This window comes from Falco naumanni, chromosome 3, assembly GCF_017639655.2.
Source record: "Falco naumanni isolate bFalNau1 chromosome 3, bFalNau1.pat, whole genome shotgun sequence".
Taxonomy (NCBI): Eukaryota; Metazoa; Chordata; class Aves; order Falconiformes; family Falconidae; genus Falco; species Falco naumanni.
In genome coordinates this window covers 26,162,341-26,178,942 of record NC_054056.1, presented here as the reverse complement: position 1 = coordinate 26,178,942, position 16,602 = coordinate 26,162,341, and the positions used below count along the sequence as shown (strand labels likewise).

Below are 16,602 nucleotides of genomic sequence, written 5' to 3'. Positions count from 1 at the left end.
GTTCCTGTAAGTGAAAAAATAGAATTAGAGGTAAACATCAGATCTTCCTGTCACAGCATGCACACACAGGAAGATTTACAGCTATATGGTAGACACAGGGAGAGTGGGGAGGAAGCAGGTAAGAACATACCCATAAGCTGAATTCAGGGGCACTGAAATATCATATAAATATAATATAATGCTAGTAACTATGGAATATGTCTGTTTAATCTTCAGGGTGCTGTGGAGCAGCTTCCATCTGCAAGCGGTTCACTACTTAGGCTGCTTCCATGTCAACAATGACAATGCAACTATTAATATCAAAAGTAAGAACAGCAGCTACCTACTATGCATCAGACAGATGCATGCGTTCTGCAGCAGAAAGGAAGCACGACAGCAAAACAAGCTGTTTGTGGTGTCTGATCTGATCTCTTTGCAATATGCCAAGGGAGACTCTCTCTGAGCAGATGACTACACTCAGGTATTGCTTCTTCACTGTTCTGATTCTCAGTGTTTCTCTTCCATTTGTTTTCTATGCTGTTAATTTGCATGCACAAAGATCTCTTCAGAGGCTCAACTTCTCAGTGAGCGCAACTTTAGCAGAAGCCTGTAAAGCACTTATTGAAGACAAGGTGTTCTTTCTGAAGGAAAATGCTTTAAAAACATCATTCAGGGAATCCAGTTGCACAGAGTACATCGCGCAGAACCACTACATGACCCGCACCCTCTCGGCTGAGGAGGCTGCCTTCCCCATTGCCTACGTCATGACCTTGCACAAAGAGTTTGAGACCTTCGAGAGGCTATTCAGGGCGGTTTACATGCCCCAAAACATCTACTGCATCCATGTGGACGCCAAGGCACCGGCCTCCTTCTGGCAGGCGGTGCGGCGCCTGCTGAGCTGCTTCCCCAACGCCTTCCTCGCCTCCCGGTCAGAGCGGGTGGTCTACGGAGGCATCTCCCGCCTGCGGGCTGACCTCCACTGCATGAGAGACCTGCTGGCCTCGGCCGTGCCCTGGCGCTACCTGCTCAACACCTGCGGCCAGGACTTCCCCTTGAAGACCAACCGGGAGATTGTCCAGTGGCTGAAGGGCCTCGGGGGGAAGAACCTCACCCCTGGGGTGCTGCAGCCCCCCCACATCACCGCCCGCACCAAATATGTGCACAGGGAGCAATTATACTCTTTATTTTCTTTCATGCTGTGGACATTTGTACGCAAGCCCCCTCCCCCGCACAACCTGACCATCTACTTTGGCTCCGCGTACGTGGCCGTCAGCCGGCCCTTTGTGGAGTTCGTGCTGGAGGACCAGCGTGCCATCGACCTGCTGGCCTGGTCTGAGGACACCTACAGCCCCGATGAGCACTTCTGGGTGACGCTCAACAGGATCCCGGGTGAGCACACTTTCACTTTTTGTTCTATAGGTGCACACATGCACGCAGAGGTGTGCATGTGCACTCGCACACACACATATCTGAGGCTGACTTTGACAAAGCCTCGGTGAAAAATGTGATCAAATCATAATTGATGTAAAAGGCTGATCTATCAATAGGCTTATTGCCTTTTTTGATCATTGAGGGAGGGCGGACTGCACCGCGCGTGATGTGCACTGCCGTTCTGCGTCTGAGCAGCAAGAAGCTCAGGGCATCCAAGTTCAAATTGAAATCCTTGGACATTTCAGCTGGCTTAGGGCTTTTATCAGTAAAAATTGAGATGAAGAGAAAAGAAGGAATAAAGATTCAAATATAGAAGCTGTGTAAACGTAGTAGTGAAGGTGTTTTCTGCAAGATATTAATTTTTCTGAGGGGAATTTTATTTTTCCACAAAATTTTATCTCTATCTATTATTCCAGAGCCAGAAAATCTGAGTTCAGGCTAGAACCTTCTTCTAGTCTTCATGTGCTTTTCTGTGGGCACACGTATATGCACACACACCAGCTCTCCCATAACGCCTGCAAAACCCCCAGGTGCTCATAGCTGTTGCCTGAACTCCATTGTACACGGTCAAGGATTTGTTCAGAGAAACAGAATCAGAGCCAGTATTTTCATCTTTGCCTTATGTATCTACAATTAATTTTACTTCATTCATATGATTGTGAAAGGATCAGAAGATGCACAGGCCTTCTCCAGCACGCACGTTGCTTTTAGAAGCACCTGGTAGGAATTTACTGCTCCTGACTCCCTAGAACTTCACAGCAGCCCAAAGCAGGGATGTGAGGAATGGAAGCAAGGATACATTTCTTCTCTTGACTTTTTTTTTTCCTTTCCACTTTCTCCCTACTGTAATTGCGGGAAATGAAAATGGGGCAGTAACAGAGAGGCAGGGCATGTCTACTTTAATCTAAGCAGCAGACTGTGGGTTCGTTTTGCAAGGCCAGTCTGCTTTCAAATTACCACATAACCCTCTACAAGAACAGTGCTTGCTCTTCCCATAATGATATTCTGCATCTGGCGTGCACAAGATACACAAATGGTGTAATCATTAGCATATATTATTTGTAGCTAGCTGGCTTTTCCAGGAAGCTGGTTGCTGTGATCTTGTTATAGCTTATTGCCTCAGAAGCAATAAACCTGGGACCAGAGATGTTTTCCACAATCAGAAAGCTTTAGGTGGTTGCCATTTGCTGTACTGCACTGTGTAGCTTACATAGGCTGTACATTTCCTTGTTTATTTCCACAAATATCACCGTATGCTTTCCATTATTGCACACTGGTGTAACATTTTTTCGTGCTTGTTCTCTTTGCATCTGAAAGATGCAACATTTCCATGGCAGGTATGTTTTTTTCCGCTTCCTTGTTTTCCCTGCCATTACATTAGGGATGTAAAATGTGGCCATGAAGCTCTGACAGAGGTACTCAGGAGCTGCTGTTGTCCAGGATTTTGAATCCAATCTTGTAAGTGTAGCCCAGGGTGTGAGACACTCCTCTGAATGTGTCTGAGTCAGATCGAGAGCTCTGAGTGATGCTGGGGTGAGAAGTCATCCCTCCCAGTGCATGGGTGTTAGCCTGGGACTCAGTTCCTGGCTCTAACAAAAACCTCTCGTCCAAGTTTAACCAAACCATTTTCTTTTAGCTTTTCAGGCATATCAAAGGGAGATAATGGTATCAGGCAGTGGTCTAGCTGTTAGAACCAATAGCTGGAGGCCCCCAGGCTAGCAGAGAGATCATTTAAGGACCAGTTTGGATGGACAGCATATCATGAAAGATCTAAATCAAACAGATATTTGTGGTTTCAGACAGCTGTGATAATCTCAGTTCAGATAAAAGATTAAAAAAGACTGTTTGGCCCCCAAATCTTAAAATAGCATGCTTATTACCCAGAGTCATGCAATGAAGACCAAGATTTCTTTTAGCCCCCTAAAGGCTAAAGACCTAGAGGCTCAGAGGAGACCTCATCGCTCTCTACAACTGCCTGACAGGAGGCTGTAGCGAGGTGGGTGTCAGTCTCTTCTCCCAAGTAACAAGTGATAGGACAAGAGAAAATGGCCTCAAGTTGGGCCAGGGGAGGTTTAGATCGGATATTAGGAAAAATTCTTCACTGAAAGGGCTGTCACACTTTGGAACAGGCTCCCCAGGGAAGCGGTTCACTCATCATCCCTGAGATATTTAACAGATGTGTAGATGTGGTGCTTAGGGATGTGGTTTATTGGTGGACTTGGCACTGCTAGGTTTATGGTTGGACTTGGTGATCTCAAAAGTCTTTTCCAACTAAATGATTCTATGATTTTATGACTTTCAATTCCCATTCAGTTGCTTTTCAAATAACAGTCTTATCTTTGGTATTTACCTCAGGCCACTTATCTCCCACATGACTCCCGTGTGACAGAAAATTTTTGAAAGTTACTTTTCAGATAAGCAAGAGAAGCACGGGGCAGTTAAAGGAAAGCATTTGCAAAATATGTAGGCCTGAAGTGGCTGGCCCTAAATGACTTGCCCCAGGTCTCACAAGAAACACATACCACCGCAGTGCAGGTTAGTGGTCACGTCCCAGGCCAGCAGTATGAGCACACAGAGCAGAAACGGGGTTCTGGTTGCCGTGAGAGAGGTGTGCATCCACAGCCCATGCTACAGAGTCCTTCAGGGGAACTTTCCTGAATCCTCTTCCGAGCCAAAGTCCTGTCTCCACTTCCATGCGATATGGTCACAGCATATGCATGACTTGGGATGCAGGCAGTCTCAGGTGATAACCCTTCATACTCACGGACACACACGTTGATGCACACATACGCTGGTCCCCTAGTAACTTACACATTGTTCAAGTGGGAAAATAAAGATCAGGAGAAGTAATAGCAGCACTTCTCATACAGATGTGAACGTGCAAGATGCTTTTACAAGGGGGATCGGTGCTATTATTTCCCATTCACAGCAGCAGGCAGAAAGGGGTGAAATGGTATTCCCAAGGTCTTCAACTGGCACTGGAGCACTGACACCTGACTCCCAGTCTAATGCACTGGATTCAGCTGCTTTTTGGGAATTGGGTCACCTGCAAGATAACACATGTGGTTGCACCGGCGCTTCTGCACCGGCCCCACTTCTTTACTAAGGGTGAGTGTGCACAAGGTGGCTGAGCGCTAACAGCTCGTTGTTGCCAAAACAGGAAATTTTCTCCTGCTCATCTCTTTCCACTCCCTTCTGCCCACCAGTCCTGTGCGAGGAGCTTTGCCAGTTCAACTCACTAGATCTGAGGAAAAACAAGTCTCCTTTTCCTTCTGACTGAGTGTATGAATTGAATTGACTTGGTGGAGGATCTGGCCAGCACTGAAGTCAGCACAAATTAAAGCTGGGGGCAAACACGCAGATGTGAGCAAAAAGGAGAGGAAAATGGGAAGGAGAGGAGGAACAAGAGCCAGACCTTCCCTTTTCAGTGACAGTGAGCCATGAGCCTGGCTCATGCCACCTTCTACAATGCCACCTGTGTACAGATATTTTTTTAACATCTGAACTTGGAAGGGTAGGGCAGGATATTTAAAGGCATTGCACGTGTTTTACCAGTACTAACAGTTTCTCTACAATTTTCACCCCAATGCAGACGAGATGTATTTGGGGAATGCAATACTGCTAACTGAACATATGTTTGTTATTGCATTTAAGACTTTTTCTAGGAAATGAGGATATGGAGATACAAACTTTAAAGTCCCATGGGTTATATCACTCTTGCAAACTTTGCCTGTTTAAAACTCACATGCTCAGGTCTTTGTGCTACAGATTTTGTCTATAGGAAGTTCTTTCACGTTGATCCCAGCGAAACAAGTCATGGCTTTGTCTGCTTTAATCTTCAAGATTATCCCATGCACACCCTCCAACTGAGGAGTAAGCTATAAGGAAATATTCAAGAGTGCATCCTCAATGCCAAAATAAATGTTAAAAGGACTAGCCCATAGTCTGATGAACAAATGTCACCTGTGTGCCACAGGTAGTTTACTGCAATATCCTGTAAAAATAGCATCTATTTTCCACTTTGACCTTTCTGCTAGGGGTGCTGCTGGCATCAGGTTCATCTGTACAGATGAACTTTGTCTTAAATGATCTGGGTTAACACCAGCCTGGAAAATGTAAAAGAGTTCATTTGTAATCAGTCATTGCCCTGGATCACTATGTATCCTATAAATGGCTGTGCTGGCAGGACCGAAAGGGCTCGGTGGTTATGGGAACAGCCAGGGTGTTCCAGGGACAGGGAATAAATCAAAGGCCAGCAGTATGTATTTAGGTAAGAGGCTCATCTCCCAGAGTACTTTAACCACTATCTTCATCCTTTCTCTCAAAACTGTGACTGAATACACTTGTGCACATGGCAAATATTTCTCCTAGTCTCCTGCACCTGTTTTGCAAATTTCTTGTTCAGATTTCTCCCAAATTCAGGCATACCAAGAATGTCCTATATTATCCAGACCCTTTCCGTGGTCCCTCTTGACAGCATCTTGGCAAGCTGGTCTCTGTCCTCTCTGCTCTGTTGCAAAGAGACCAGAACTATTACTGCAGGCTGGGAAACACAGCCGAGATGCTGCCTCCTACCTGCTTCACCAGGTGCAGTGTGTACCAGGCACTGCCTCTAGCTTCAAAACATCACCAACACGCATGGAGACGCTGTACTGAAAAGGAAAATGAGGTCTTAGATATTTAGTCACAAAAAGATGCTGGCAGAGCATTCTCTCCTCCACAGGCTCTCTGACCAGAGCCAGCCCTGAGGTGCCCTTCACTCTCCTCACTAGGGGTTATGAAGGATCTCTGTTCCTAGGGAGAGCTGCTACATCTGAGGCCACAGCTACAGCTGGATTTAGAAGTGAACTGCAGTCAAAACTCAATAAACCAGGTGAAGAAGCAGAGAAGTTTGGGGGGGACTCTTCTGCGAGCACACTGGACAGATGCCACGGAGTGTTGCGTGGCGATGTCCATGCTGGCCAAACACTACAAGCTTTCTAGGCATAACAAGAAACCCAGCTATGACCAGGAGAAATTGGGTTTTGCATCTGCACTCTGATGCTTTTGGGGAAGGATTATTCCTAGCAGGGTGCTGCTCCCCCTGGGGTTCGCTCTGTGGCTCCACAGAAATTGCATCAGGGCAACTGAAGGGCCTGTGCGGAGCCATGAACAAGAGGAGCAAGAACTTCAGGAATATGCTTCATGTGGCGTTGTCACTGAGGGAGCTGAGGAATCACCACCATGCAGCTAGCTGGTGTGCCTCCAAAAGGCACGGCGTTGCTGCACAGACACAGCATAGCACTCTTGACGCAGGCTTTGCACAGACACATTTACTTTGCTGATTGTGGAATGAAAATGAACGTTTTAGTTGGGAGCAGAAGCGTGCTTCTGAAGTGCTTTCCATCCAGCTGTTCCCCTCTTATGGTACGCTAGTTTTATTCAGATAATGGTCTTAGTGCGCAAGTGGATTCCTTCTTTGGTGGAACCAAACCAAAAGATGTACATTAGCAGCACATCCAGTGCACTGCAGCAGCCAAGAGGGACACAAAGATCTCGGCTGGGGAACAGCCTGCACCACTGCCAAGCACAATGCTGGTCCTAAAAAGCACACTAGCAAGTATGTGCCAGTAGAAGACTCCAAAATGTCATGGGCTCATGTTGCATAAGTAGCTAGGTGATGCCTGCTCTGCCGCAGCTGCTGTCTCCTGCCAGCATGCCATTTTGGTTGGTCCTTATTTAGCTCTACGTTTCTCCTCTTCAATATCCTTTCTTTGCTCTCCATCTCTTGCCATTTCCCCCATGCTGAACTTCACCTGTTTTTCAATGTTCCCCTTTCCTCTTGCTTTCCTTTCCTGAGGGTGAGTGTAAGAGATTGCAGGTTCTGGTGCTCACCCAGGATCCTTGTTCCTGGGTACCACAAAAAACCACCCTGCATGTTGGGGTCTGCAGCAGGTCACCAGGGTCTGACACACGTACTATCTAAGATATAGAAGCCATATGTAAAAATAATAAATGCCATTTTGGCCATTTTGTCAGAACCCAGCCACATAGATACAGTGTTTTTATGTCCGTCTCGACTTGCGTTGCCACATCTGCATGTGAACATTCAGATCCAGACACTGCTTCTTCCATCTCATCCCAAGTCCAGCACCAATAACCCCATCCCAGCACCCATGCCTTCCAACTCAGGTGCACGTATGGCAGGGAAGTGTGGCAACACACTAGGCTACTGGGGGATCGCTTGTCTGGGGCATCAGTCTTGGTTTTGCCGAGGTGTGATGAGTATTGCAAGCCCTAATACAAGAGCTGGTAAATCCCTAGCAAGCCCTTCAGGCTATGAGCTGCAAGAGAAAGTCTGCATGTGGCAACTGGCTGTTACAGCAGTCACCCACCCATTCCCTGCCTGGTACAAGTGCCCAGGTACGTTCTGGCAACTGGGCAAGGCTGCAGATGCATCCTGCCATGTTAGAGCAGCCCTTCTAAGCTTCCATGACAAGACCTTAGCATGTGGTTCTTTTCTCTCCCTGAAAATGCTGGCGATGTAGCAACGGTGCCATGCTCAGCATTTCTTTGTTCCCTGTCACTGCAGAGAGCAACAGCAACTAGCCTGGGGTGGTTTGCCTTCACACGGGGTGCGAGGTGGTTAGCTACAGTAATGCACCTCTCATCCCCACTCATTCTGGCTGGCACAAAATTCACCCAGCCACGCACGGGCAGTACGGTGCCACCTCTGGGTTGTGCCTTGGTCACACACATCCCTCCAGAGAGATCAGGAGTGGTGCTTGGCAGTCACTCGGTGTAAGGGAAGCTGGGGGCTTGCAGGGAAAGTGCCAGGGCAGAACCACATTTATTCCTGGTTTCTACAAGAAGCCTTCAGAATGGGGACCAGGTGTGGATCACGTGTCTTATAGAAGGGGGGAAAAAAAGGAGCACCTTGCCACTTTTGCTCTTGTGCCAGCCCAAAAAGGTCATTGGGTGCACAGCATGCCATCACTACCTGCTGCAAAACCAGGCAAACTTTCGCATCAGCATGAATACCAGGCAGGTGATTACTAGAGGGGTAGCCCACAGTGTCCTGTGCAAGCCCACAAACCCAGACCGCTCTCTGAGCTCGCTGGGCAGGCCACAGAACCACGGAGCCTCCAGCAGCTTCCCATCGAGCACAGGCACCCAGGGACATTAGCAGCCTCAACCCCCTATCTTTGAGTGAAGTTTTTTCTCCTGTTGCTGCTAATCTGGCACAGAAACTGGGAATCTATGGAAGGTGACGTTGCATTCTAGCTGGTGCTTACTTTTCCAAGAATTCATTCACCTGTGCCAACCACCATTTTAAGTGTTTTGGACGCAGTTGTATATTGGGTCTAAGGGCAATGTTTCTCAGCTCTCTCCAAGCGGGATGAAGGTTGCTGACATCTTCATTCATTTTACCAATGATCGGGAAAGAATTAAACAGGTGGATAGTTTTCTTTGGAGTGTTAAACCACCCCCAAACCGTGAAAGTGTATCTGCACCATCCTGGTGGCAGGTCCTCAGTTGGGAGCTGAACAGTAGAGGGAAAAATGAGGAGGACAGCTGGCACAGTGTGTCTCAGGTAGTGGCAGGCATGTGGTGGGTGCTGCTGGGGGTCAAGCTGGCAGGCTGTCACGAGAGGTGGGAGGTGTCCTTGCAGTGTCACCGCAGTGCCTCTGAAGCAGTAGCTTTATACCCAAACAAGAGCTGGTGGCTCTCAAGGAACATTCCATTCACATCCCTTGGGTGTGGATGTGAGGTCCGAGAGTAAGACCGGAAAATTCTGACTAGCATTGCTAGCACGTTCATCAATCACGTTAGCCAATTCCTTATTTTCAAGTGTTTATATGGCCATTTGCTTGTACAAGCAGGCCTGTGGGTTTTTTTTTCCAGACGATTTAGCTTGCACTGAGTTTCTCACTACAGCAACTTAATCATTCAAAACTACTTCGGTATCTTGTATATTCGGTATATTGTAGACAGGTCTTTGGAACAACCTTCTCCTCAATGCGTGCATCATACTAATATGCACTATTGGGGTTCTGTTCTGCCTGGTAATGTTCCTTTTCCTTAGCTTAGTGCCCACCCTTCAAAAGACAGACAGAGACGCAGAAGCTTTTAGTATTGATTCCAGACTGTGATGCTCGCTGAATAAGCCACGTTCTAGAAAAAAGGTATTTTGTATCTGCGTCTGCAGCATTACTCATATAACTAATCCTTGTTCTCTCGTTCATATTCTCCATTATTATAATGAGACTTCCTGGTTGAGCAAGAACTTCTCATAGGAGTAAGGCATAAAACCCAGGGATTTTCCTGTGACTGTTACTGAGTTTCATGCCCACAAAGCTGTTGTAATCTCATAGTTAAAACCTTTCTCTTTTGAAAAATTTACTTAACCGAAGGTGTTGCAACACAGTTGCAGCAGTCACAAAAACTCACCTTCTTCACAGCAGAATTCCCTGAAAAATTACTCTTGTCCCCTGTCCACCAGATATTTGGTTCATCTGAGAAGATATAATTTAAAATAGCCTGTGGTCTCTGTGCAGTCTGCAACCGCTGGATTTTAAGCGCTGCTTTCAGTAGGAACAATACTTTGCTTTACAACCAATTGTTTGCTTCTTACTAAAACACTACTTAGTGATGACAAGAGAAGGAAGGGTATGTCTTCAACAGGTCTTTTTGAAAAGTCACAGCTAAGAAATGGGCTTGTGTTCCTTTACTTGATTATCTTTACAACTATCAGACATTGGTATAATAAGGTTCAAACAGCACAAGCCCTTGAAGAACAGAATCAGATGGGAGTAATTTAAGGAAGAATTCTTTTCTTTCTAAATTCTGGCATCAGGTAATGTCTGTTCCCACTCCTGCATGTAAGCAACTAAACTTCAGTCCAGCTGCAGTAACAGAGACGTTCCCAGATGCTGAGTTGCCAACATCCCTTGTTTTTGTTAGGGGGGAACTCCAGTCAGGCTGCTTGAATCTGTCTCCTTCCACCTATGAGCAGATTCATCTCCTAAAGGTACGTTACACGTGTTGAGAGACAAACCTGGCTGCCAGCACCCTGCCTGGGCAGCTGAGGTGGAAGCTGGCAGAACCATGCCTCATGGTGCCGGGGTGGGCACCGGCAGCTCCTGTGGAGCAGCAATCCCACCGACTGTCCTCAGCGCCCAGGGTGTCCCCACAGGTCCAGCTGGCTCCCACTCTGGGAAGCAGGTGTCTCCTGAACAGCCTTGTGGAGTTCAGCTCGTCTCAGGTGGGACTGCAACCCTGCCAAAGACCCTGGGGTTAATCTATGGGTCAATAACTGCTCAGGAAAATGTCTTTCAAGATGTATCATCAAATGAAGCTACTACAGCTGAGACCTTCTCCTTCTTATCCATCAGATGATTCAACACAGGAGCTGCAGTTTGGAAAAGAGCTGGATAAAAGTACAGCGAGCAATTCATGCCGAAGTTTCTGTTAACTTTCACCATCAGCACCACTTCACAAACAAACTGTATTTATAAGAACAAGCCCCCAAACAGTGTACGAATCTGAAATCAGTTGCTGAAACAAATATTTCAAGGAAAATATGGTAAATCCATTTTTTTCCCAGTGCTGAGCTATGCTTTCCCCCGCTCTTTAATTAACTTCCAGAAATGCCTAGTTTACACAATTTGGGTGATGGTGAATAATGTGGAGTCAGTAGTTCAGTATTTCTGGAAGGCAGTGCCTTCCAGTGCTTTTGTGGATGTCCTGGGGTCGTTCCTGTTTTGTCAGTCATCTTTCTGCTTTCCCACTGTGTCAGCATTTACCAAGTCTATCCACACACCACATTTACTACCATCTGTTACAAACAGGTTTTTAATTTGGGATGGTAATGCACATTCCAGACCATTTAAAGTGTTTATCCCCTGCCATCACTGCCTCTTTTTGTCTTTTATAAAGTGTTATCTTTAGCTTAATGCTTTCTGTGGAAGAGTAACTTTTTCTGAATTTTCCCCAGGACAAACCCACACTTTTTGGCATGTTATTTTATTTGCTAATGACCCAATATACAGATATACAGAGGGGGAAAAACAGAGTCATGAAGTTCTGGTTACAGATGCCGCCTATCTCTGTTTATGGCAAAGTGTTGTGGTGGTTCTGCTGGATGATCATACAGTCTTTTTGCATCTGATATAAAAGTCATGAGTCGGTATTTGCAAACCACCACTCTTACTTACCAGGAACGAGCTATCCTTAAAAACACAGAGCAAAGCAAGCAAACAGAAAAAAACCCAGCCGTGATGTTTAACCTTTCTCCCAGCCATTTTCTTAACCCCCCCCCCCCCCCGAACTCCAACCCCAACCCCCCCCCCCGACACTGTTCAGTGCCTTTAGGGTCTCATTTGTCCCTCACTGTGCTTCTCTTCAAGCTCACAAGCAAAATAGTTGTTGGGTTATAGTAACTGCAGAGGTACTGTACTTGTTGCCGTCTAGGAAAGGAACAGAAAAAACGCAAAACAGTAACAAAATCTCACTTTGCTTTCACCTTTTATTTTCAGAAAACACCAAGGTTAGGATGATGACACACTCTTGGCTGCTGTTTCAGCACTGAGGGTTTCTTGTGTGTGCTGCAGTCACCAGCTGAAACTGCGCTTTACAGAACTGCTGGCAAATCACCTCATTTAGGATTGTGGCTAACCAGCAAAATAAACAGCCTAGATTAGTACACTTTTTAAATGAAGTTATGACAATCTGGAAGATGAGCTGATTAGAGTTAAAGAAAGAGAGAGGTCAGAACTGGAGATTAAAATGTCAGTTTTATTTTAGTTAAAATCATGTTTGAAGGGCTCAGCTTCCTTGTCTTTGCACAGGTCCCACAACCCCAAACCGGTGCTATTATGCATTTTGTACAAGCTCGGAAAATCTTTGTTATCATCGCAGAGTAAATCAAGGAAAATGGCTGTCTTTTCTGTGTAGGGAGTTAGTACAAGTGACAGATAATACTACAAATGTTATGAAGACGTCTTCATAAAAAGCCGTGCGGTTCCCTCCCTGCCACTCACACAAGCATTCCCCTTGAAGGGAAAACAGGAGGAACCAGGATTAACAGGCTTTAAATGTCCCTTTTAAAAATCTGGAAGAAAAATACTTGAACGTGCCTAGCTTTTCAAACAGCTTAACTTTTGCATCAGCTACGATTAGGCTGCTATCAGGGGTTATTAGTATTTATTAATACTTACTATTGTTATTACTGGTGGACTCCCCACTCCCTGTGTGTACTACAGATTGATGAAAATGACTGAGTGTTGCCAGGGAGGAGGGCTGGGTGCTGGGGGGGGCTTGGGGGGGTGCTGAGCAGGTGGAGGCAGCTCACCTTGTCCCCCAGCTCACCTTGTCCCCCAGCTCACCTTGTCCCCCCTGCTCCAGCCTCCTGCTGCATCGGGGGGAGCGGGGAGCAGCTGCCTTGGGACAAATCCTGTCCCCCCTGGCCACCGCCACCATCAGTGCTGGTGCACTTGTTAAACAGCTTGAGCCCCAGGTACGCCTCGGCGGTGACGCTCGCAGTAATTCTTTGCATTTGAGCAAGTCAGTCTTTTTCATTTGCTTTTCTGCTTTGTTATGGGAAAGCAGAAACGACGCCGGCATTTTTGTACTTGCTGGCATGCCACTTGGCTCGCCACGCCTTGCCTGCTCTGCCTTCTGACAGCTCAGGTGCAGCGGGGGACACTGCTTGCTGGGCAGGAAAGAGTACAAGATGGGTAGGTTTGTCCCAAGCAGGTGAGTAAGTTGCACGCAGGTGTTTGTGCTGCCGTGAGAAACTGGGGATTTTCAGCTTTCTCGGAGAAGCGGCTTGTCCATTGGGTGGCTGTTACAGAGTCTGTATCGGCGCTTTGTTCTCCAGCAACTGATTGAGCCAGTAAGAAAGACAAAATAATTTGTGGAAAGGCATGAGTTCATAGAAAGCTTTTATTATTTTATGCCTTTGTTTTTTTTGCTTTGTTTTTGGTTTTGTTTGTGCGGGTTTTTTTTCTTTTTTTTCCCTGTATTCTGACAGCAGTTTTAGGAAATATTTCAATAAACTTCTATCACTGAATTGAATACAATACTGCAGTGCAGATCAGGCCAGGCGGTCTCCTGACCTGTACTCACCTGATCTGCTCTTGCTTTCGAAGGCAAACACCTCACCCCGTGGGCACGGTGCTACGGTTACTGCCTTGTGCTGAAGGTACGGCAATTCCCCCGACTCACAGCAGCTGCCTACACGTTGCATCCATGTTGCCTGTTTACTCTTCAGCTATTACCAACCACTGAATGTTCGGCGTTTTCCCCTTAATGACTCAAAATGAGTGTTTGCCAGGTTATAGCTGGACAAAGAGTGGCACTCTTACTAGTTTATCTTCTAGATAGGTCCTGTGATCTGCCTAGGCTTGTATACATTATTATATAACTTTATAGGCTACAATTGAATTTCAGTGGTTCCATCCAGTTGGATCACGCTTGAATTTGTTCTGTTAGTCTCTTCTTAAAAAAAAAAAAAAATTACCACTAAATTCATGTGAAAGCATTATATGTTGGTGACCCAGTGTTCAAATAGCACTTGGAGGGCCGTGCGGGTTGGGAAGACTCCGTGGGCGACTACACACGCATGTGGTATCGTAGTGAGGCTGTTGCAAAAGAGGGATTTTATTTCTCGTGTGAAATGTCTAGATCTCTTGAGTTGACATTGTGTTTATGTCATGAAAGTTGCTTTCATTGAAGAAACTTGACAACAAGGTTAGCAGCCAGGCATCTGTTGATGCATATTCCTACGTATTGCACCCCAGCTCTGTAGGGAAAGGTCCCAGAGAGCGGACATACACCTGAACACATAGCTGCTGAAAGGATTAATTATCTGATTTTCTGTTACCTAATTGCAGGTGTCCCGGGGTCCATGCCCAACGCATCGTGGGAAGGTAACCTGAAAGCGGTGAAGTGGATGGATATGGAAGAGAGCCATGGAGGTTGTCATGGTAATGTGTACATTTTTCTCCATTTCTTCTACCTGTTCATATAGTAAAAACCACGTGACTGCTGCCTTTGTATTCCTACAGCCTCTAACCATAATGTGAGCAAGTCTTTAGACAGTGCTTCATCAGCAAGATGACATTAAAAAGGAATCATCTCCTTCATAGTCCGTATGTGAACGATAGCAGCCACATAAACAGAGAGAAAGCTGGAACAGTTGCTTCTTCATCAGTAGTTTTATAAGATATATCAGCCTTGGGAAGGTGGATATTTAGCAGCACTTAAGGCTCACATGAGTTTTAGCCCACTATTTTCTCGAAAACCTTGTGGGAATTTTCTTGCAGGTGGGTGGGAACAGCCCACACGTGTGTTCCGTGCTGGGATGCGGTTGTGCTGCAGCCAGCAGCAGCGCGCAGGGCAGGTGTCCTGGGTGAACCTGGACACATCTCAGCTCTCAGCTGGGTACCATGCCTGCTGGAGGCACAGCTGACGGGGAACCTATGGAGCTGTGGGCTGATGGTGATGGCTGAGCTTTGAGTTTTCCTCTGTCCTGCTACTTCAGGACATGACATTAGCAGTAGATCATCCTCTGTACGGCACACTTAATTTTTCAGCCACATTTGTACATTACATGCTGCTACTACTTCTGACATATCCAAGTGCGACAAGAAACGGGATACCAAAATGCTAATGATACAAATTTTATTTCAAGAATTCTTGATCCATAACATAGTTGTTTCTATTAAGGAGAAAAATTTTGAGAACTTCAGTCAGCTTCAATTACAGCAGTTTCACATTGACATTTCTACATTGAAATCAGTGAAATTACACCAATATCACCCAGAATTAATCAGTGGAAAATCTAGTATGAGTAAAAGTATTGGTTTCTCTACACTGAAAGAAGGACATTTCCCTTTGCTGTGTTTTGTCCTTATCTGAGAAAGACTTTCAAGTATTAACACTTTTTTTCTGAGTTACCTCCTTATTTTGCTCATTATTTATTCTGCAGTAACTTTCTTCACTTCATCCCATCGTTCACAGTTATTCTCCCTGCATGCCCAGTAGGCCTGCTAGCGTGTTGGCTCTGTAGGTTATTCCTAGAGGCTTTGCAGATAAAACTTCTCAAAAAGAATGATTTGGATCCTTGCTTCTGACATTGCTTTTTTTCTTTGTCTTTTGGCAGGCCATTATGTCAGAGGCATTTGTGTATATGGAACAGGTGACCTCAAGTGGCTTTTTAACTCCACCTGTATGTTTGCAAATAAGTTTGAGCTTAAAACGTATCCCCTGACTGTAGAGTGCCTGGAGCTGAGGCATCGGCAGAGAACCTTGTCCCAGAGTGAGGTGCAGGTGGAACCCAACTGGTATTTTTAGCTAGCCCAACCCCAGGCTACGACATCCATAAAAGCGATCAAGAGAATAGCGGCAGCAATCTTAATTTTGGCTGTGCCAGAGGCATAAACTCATGAGACAGGTTTCTTTAAGATGTTCTGTAGATGCAGCTTGGATTGGCTTGTCTCGCACTGCCTGTGAATCTCACTACGAGGTGCAATTTAACACCTGGAGGCCAAAATGTGAAAGATCCAACAAGAGACATGAGGGCAAAGCTCCTCTTGCAGCTGGAGGAGCTTAGCACTTTTGCCTTTTTGCATGTGCTGTTTTCCAGCCCCAGCTTTTGTCTTGCTCCACTGCCATCGCCACCTTTTACTATCAAAATATAAACAGTCATGCATCTCTAGCGCTTCTTGTGTCTAAAAGACAAGCGTGCACATTTGGTAAGCAAAAAGGTCACAGCCAGCAAGATCTCCCAAGCAGGAACACAGCTGCTGGCCGTACGTACAGATACCGTTTTGTCAAAGATACTGGTATTTACTGCAGAGAGCTGTTTGAAAAGTTCTGGAAATGGAATAAAGACACTTTGCTTCCCAGATCATACCTGTTCTTTCAATATCTGTCACAGCAAGCTTTGTAAGAGAAAACAGCATCTTTTACTAGATCTGTGGGTGTGACAAGAAAAACCAGACAGGCTTTCAGGCACAGGAGCCCTTCTCTGTGTCTGAAAAATGGGGGCTTCCATATTTGTCTTATTTGGCCAACTAACAGAACTGAATCACTTAAAAAAGCTCTCTACACACAGATTTCAGCTCACCAGTGTCCTTAGATTGTCAAGTGTAAAGACACAGAGGGAGAGATGGAAAGCGGGGAAAGCAGCAGCAATATTTTGAAATT

General features: G+C 45.9%; 1 protein-coding gene across 1 annotated transcript; it reads left to right on the top strand.

Annotated features, from left to right (window-relative positions):
* The first annotated feature begins 237 nt into the window (after positions 1–237).
* On the top strand, positions 238–16,196 carry GCNT2 (glucosaminyl (N-acetyl) transferase 2 (I blood group)). Its single transcript, XM_040587523.1, has 3 exons — positions 238–1,368; positions 14,286–14,378; positions 15,557–16,196. The coding sequence occupies exons 1-3, from the start codon at positions 420–422 to the stop codon at positions 15,745–15,747; spliced, it is 1,233 nt and encodes a 410-aa protein (XP_040443457.1). The 5' UTR covers positions 238–419; the 3' UTR covers positions 15,748–16,196.
* The last annotated feature ends 406 nt before the right edge of the window (positions 16,197–16,602 follow it).